The sequence below is a fragment of the Microtus ochrogaster genome, unplaced genomic scaffold (assembly GCF_000317375.1).
Source record: "Microtus ochrogaster isolate Prairie Vole_2 unplaced genomic scaffold, MicOch1.0 UNK116, whole genome shotgun sequence".
Lineage (NCBI taxonomy): Eukaryota > Metazoa > Chordata > Mammalia > Rodentia > Cricetidae > Microtus > Microtus ochrogaster.
Window position 1 is genome coordinate 87,652 of NW_004949214.1, and position 5,960 is coordinate 93,611.

General features: G+C 40.5%; 1 protein-coding gene across 1 annotated transcript in view; it reads right to left on the reverse strand.

Moving 5' to 3' along the window:
- The window catches only part of LOC101987312 (T-complex protein 11 X-linked protein 2), a 22,831-nt gene extending 18,679 nt beyond the window's left edge, over positions 1 to 4,152 (reverse strand). The window contains exons 1-2 of the mRNA XM_005371607.2: positions 4,074 to 4,152; positions 3,548 to 3,682 (exon numbers count right to left, since the gene is read on the reverse strand). Of these exons, the coding sequence (XP_005371664.1) occupies positions 3,548 to 3,671 (124 nt within the window). The 5' untranslated portion in view covers positions 3,672 to 3,682; positions 4,074 to 4,152. The remainder of the gene's footprint in view (positions 1 to 3,547; positions 3,683 to 4,073) is intronic.
- Positions 4,153 to 5,960: the final 1,808 nt, after the last annotated feature.

Here is a 5,960-nt window from a genome sequence, read left to right on the forward strand (position 1 = left end):
GAGAGAGAGAGAGAGAGAGAGAGAGAGAGAGAGAGAGAGAGAGAGAGAGAGACTGTAATGAGCTTTTGAAATGCCAAAGCCTGCTCCCAGGAACACATTTCCTCCAAAAAGATCACACCTACTCCAATAAGGCCACACCTCCTAATCCCCTAATCCTTCCCAAACAGTTACAGTCCCTGGTGACTAAACATTCAATGGCTCTATGGTGTGCATTCTCATTCAAAATACCACAAGAAGACTAGCAGAACTGGGCTGGAACAAGATTAGTTCTGTAAAGAACCTGTCATGAAAAACAGATGATGATTAATGTGGCCCTATCTTCTACTGATGACCAATTTAGCTACTAATAGATTCTGTTAAAGGGAGAGTTGTTGTCTTCACTTTTGTACTCACTGCTGAGCCTATCAATTCCAAGAGATAGAGTTCCAAACCTATGGTTATACAGATGGCCCTGGTTAAGCTCCATGGATCACAAAATAAATCAAATAAGCATAATATTGAAAAATCTTTTTAGAGAAGTAGGGGAGTAGACAGGTAGTAAGGAGATGGAAAGGTAAGGGTATGAGGGACACAGCACATGTGTAAAGTTTTCAAACAACAAATTTAATAGTACTAATAGATTATTAATTAAAAGTTCTAACATAAAAAAATTGAAAAAGAGAATCAAAGTAATTTCTTATATATTGTCAGAGTATATTGAAATAAAACAGAAATCAGCACCAACAGAAATTACACAAACACCTGGAGACTGAAAAATACACTCTTGACTGAATAGTAGGTCACTGAAGGAATCAGGATTTAATATTTTTCTTTTTTCTGAAAAATCTCATAATTCATTGTGATCATATTCATCCCCAATTACCTTTTCCTTCTCCAGTTCCTGCTGATTCCCCCTTTTTTCCCAACAGGTATCCCATCATATCACAAAATACCGCCATATTAGCCTCCCAATTTGTTCCTTCTACAGAGGCTATTCAACACCCCACCATGCCTTCTGAGACCTTGTGCCTCTGTGTTCTACCAGGCAGGTCCCACTTATTTCTCTTCCAGAGACTGGCCAACTAGAAGCTTCTTCCTTTCTGGTTAATGTTAATAGTGCCAGGATGTGCTATACAGGCAGAGAAAAGGAAATTCTCAGTGGTCATCCCTGGTGAGAACCCTCTATGATATAATACCATCTTAGTTGCTGTAATATTACAATGGCAACTTATGGGAGAAAGGGTTGTTTTGGCTTAGACTTCCAGGGCGATATAATTCATTGTGGTGGAAAATATGGCAGCAAGCAGGAAAGGAAGTGAACAGAAAACAGGGCTGTAGTGGCACTATTAGGAAGGAGGTGTGGCTTAAAGAAGGTGTGGCTTTGTTGGAGAAAGTGTATCACTATGGGGGCGGACTTTGAAGTCTTTTTCTCAAGCTTCACTTAGTGTGACTTCTTGCTGCCTCTGAGTCAAGATGTAAGACTCTCAGCTCCAGCCCCATTCCACTGTCATGCTCCCTATTGTGGTGGCAGTAGACTGAACCTCTGAAAGCATAAGCGAGTCATCCCAACTAAATGTGTCCTTTGTAAGAGTTGCTGTGGTCATGATGTCTCTTTATAGCAATGAAAACCCTGAGTAAGACAGGGGCCATGCTATACTTCAAGGCCTTCAATCATCAATTCACTTCCTTGATTAAAACTCCCACTAAAGGTTACACAAACTTCTCAAACAGCAGCAACAGCAGGGGGGAGGGGAGGGTCAAGTGTCCAAATATGAGAACCTATACCAGATATTTTGTACTCAAACAAGAACGAATATCTACCTGACAGTCAAGATACTTCCTATGGTACAACAATAACATGGCTGTTATGGAGCAAATCAATTGCTTTGTGATTGGAATTGGGGCCAGTTCCATAGGACAGAACTCATGCCATAAACCTGGTCAAAAGCCCACAGTTAGGGAAGACACATGCCCAGTGGAATATCTGCTACAGTTATTTTGCTAAATGGATACTGTCAAGATGTCTTCTAAATATTTGTGCTTATACCCAACATAAGTGCTGCTCTAAGCATCTGTCAGAGAAGCGTATTTCTACAGGGAATGGCAGGTAAGGCAGAGACTCGACTGTTCCAAAGGCAGAGAGTAAGTGAGAATTGCATGCTCAGCATTCAATGGGGCACCTTTCTCACCCCTCCAAGGACCAGAGAAGTGGATGTGGAAAAAATGAAGAGTCAGAGACTGGGAGGGGTACTGTGAAATACTATCTTCTGGATATGGTATGGCCATTGCAACCATGAACCCACAGTACTTATCTGCACAATATCCACACAAAATCAAGCCCATCAAGTTCCCTTAGTAGAAGGGGGAGGAGCTCATAAGGTTCCACTCCAATCTGGCTGCCAGGGGTGGGGTACTTCTTTTCCACAGTGCTGTAAGCCACTGTTAATATCTACCCAAATATAGCTAAATAGCCCCACCCATCCTCATTCAAGCAGCTCTATTTAAATTTATGTAGTCATAAAAGTGAGCTTGAAAGCAGGAGGGGAACTAGTTGGATGGAAGAGATGTATGAACACAAGGAGGGGGACAAGAAAAGAATAATAAGTTAACCTGATAAGATACACTGTATCCATGTATGAAATTATGCATAAAACCTCATATTTTATACATGCATGAAATTGTCCTAAATTTTTTTTTGTAAAAACCAGCAGTTTTTCTAGGTATCACTAATGAATTTGGAGAGAAAGAACTCATGAATGTAATCCCATCAAAGTAGTTGGAAAAACGCCTTGTCTAATTAAGTGTAAGATCTCTCAAATGAGCATTCTAAGATGCTGAAAATACAAATCGAATATGCTAAAAGCTGGAAAATCTTCTGTTCATGAATCAATGGATAATGAAAACACAGCTGAGGAGCTATTGATAACGGAGTATGTAGCTACTGATAACTGGAGAGAGGCTGACCTACCAGAGACAAAACAACAACAACAAAAAAAAAACTGGCTCTCCATCTCCCAGAAGCTATCACCTTGTTTTTACCTCCCCCACCAGTGCTGAGAGTTTGTCTAGCTTGAGCTTGTACAGATCTTGAGCATGGTGTCACAGTCACTGTGAGCTTGTAAGGGCAACTGCCCTGTTGTATGTGCTATATATTTCCCCTGTCTTTAAGTGATTCCGACACTAATGAGGCTTCAAACACAGAAAACTATACTTTGTATCTAAAATTTAATTTTAATTTCACTTAACAATCAAGGCCGCTATCCCTGTATGTAAAGCTAAAACTAGAGTTCAGACAAGAAATGAATACAAAAGAGGACAGGTGGAGCAACGGAGCAAAGCCTCATTGCAAAAGGCTTTTTCTCTAAATCTCTTAAAGGCACCTCTGCCATGGATTTTTTTGTTAGATTTTTCAAGACTGCAGCTGGCTTTATAGACCAGGCTGGCCTCGAACTCACAGAGCTCCACCGGCCTCTGCCTCCCTGGTGTTGAACTTAAAGGCGTGCACCACCACAGCTGGTGGTTTCATGACCTTTTTAACCTGCCATAATAGCTTTCATTACCGACCCACCTGAAGAGGAGCCTGCTGAATCGGTATCATCTTTATGGTTCTTGCTTGGTGCTTTAGGCTTTTGGATCTCATTTTCTGATTCACTGGAGTCATTCTTGGATGGAGTTTTCTTGGTCTTGGGCATATTGATGGTATCTGGGATGGAAAGGAAAAGAGGGAAATTTATGTAACATGGGTCTGCCTCAGTGACAAGGTGAGAGGAGCTCTTCAACTGCTGTCCTAGGCTTCGTGACTAAACTGTCATGGGGAAAAGTGCTTCTAGGACCTTCAAGAGAAAGAACCAGGGTTCTTAAACATACCTTAAGAATGAACAACTTGTGACTAGTAGAAGTTCCTTTAAGAAAATTAAAGATTAGCGTTAGCGTTAAACAAGCAAAAGTGAAATGGACTCACTAGAAGGAACGACGAAACACCTTACCAACCAAACTGGGAAAAGATTCTTCCTCTTGAACTATCATTTCAGATACACCTAGAAATTTGGTATCCTAAGCTTGGACAACAGGGAACTTTCGCACACAAACCTTACCTTGTTCCTTGATGCTTTCTGGTCCTTGGTGTTTGACTGTCTTCCCCAAGATGGCTGCTTTTATTACTGAAACTCCTTCAAGCTCAACAATCCAGGGCGTCCCTGGACCATACCATAGAGCAACCAGGAAGAGGGGATACCAGCAGGAAAGGCTCTGACAGAATCATTGAAATGTGGCCCACACCCCCTACACATGATGCTGATGTAGAGAGTCCAAACTGAGTCACAAAGGATGGTGGACTTCCTGGGCAGTAAACTGGGGGTCGCTAAACTGTGATGGTGCACGCCTTTAATCCCAGAACTTAGAAACAGAGACAGGCAGATCTCTCTGAGTTTGAGGCCAGCATGTTTATAGAACAAGTGCCACAACAGTTAGGACTGTTACACAGAGAAACCCTGTCTCAAAAAAAAAAGACAAAACAAAATAAAAATAAGTTGGGGGTTATTTTACACCAAGGGTACCCCAAAATGCAAAGCAGACAGTCAGGCAAATATGGTCAGATTACTGTACAATAGAGGCAGGAGGCTAAATTTTCCTGTTTAGGGCCTTCAAGCAGCTATCCTTTCCAGATTAGAATTAATCTCTAAATTTCAGTTTTGTCTAAAATCAAGAAACCATCCAAAGCTTTTAATCCCACACCCCCAGATAAAACTTATAGCTTGCAAATTATTTATGAAGGAAATGAACACATTCTTGTTTAATTTCATGCTGTTCTAAAGTCGCTTTCTCTTACATTTATCTTAACAGTGAAATACCACAAATTCCTGCAAAAGTGGTTTTTTTTTTTCTTCCTTTTGAGTAAATGTGTCTACAAAGAAAACAGAGAGAGAGGTGCCCCAGACCTTACAAGGCCAGCAGGCCTATGCATGGCTGACTCCCATAAGGAAAGTACCATTCAGGCTATAAAATTCAGCACATAGACAGCACCACCTGCCAAAATGAAAACAAAGACCTACTCCATCCAAGCCCACAGCTCTGGGAAAGTCTCTACATGAACTAACCTTGGCTTTTGGTCACTGCGGTTCTCCTTTTAGCTAATTGTTCTTATTAACTGGAGTACACCAAGCCAGGATATAGACATATACTTAAAAGACAACATTGGCAGACTCAAGACTACACTGGGATCTCAAACACCCAGTGTTGTCACTGGCCAGTTAATAATTTCTATTAACTTTGACCCCTTCTCTGCAGCCTTCTCTTGTGGATACCCTACAACAGAGGCATAAACTGTTAAACTCACAGTTTACAAACATAGAAATTAAAAATTCTCAGTTTTTTTTTAAGTCATAGAAGTTATGTAGTAAAAGAACCAGAACACGGGACAGAGAAGGGGCCTAGGCTTTTGTGTTCTTCCAGCTGAATTAAGAGTCCATTCTTTATTACGATTCAATTTGAATATTAGCTTATCAACCTAAACATAAGCTGAACAAGGCCAACAACAGTCATAGTGAGGTGAACTAGGGAGGAAAGCTCAGAAACCTCCAATCCCACAGGAAGAACTTGTGACAACTAAGGAAGGCTGAGAGAGGGACAAATAGTCTTCACCAGGAAAGGACATCTCAGTAGTTTATCCAATACCAAATGTCCTTGACTACATAGTCATAGAAGCAGTATTATACTGGCAGCATGGTATATTTATGTATTTATGAATTTATAATATATGTATATATATGACAATAATTAATGAAAACCAGAAATCATGAATTTGAAAGAGAGCAAGAAGCAGTTTCTAAGAGGATTTGGACGAAGGAAATAATAGAGGCAAAAGATAATTATAATCTCAAAGATAAAAGAGAGGGACAAATAGTCTTCACCAGGAAAGGACATCTCAGTAGTTTATCCAATACCAAATGTCCTTGACTACATAGTCATAGAAGCAGTATTAT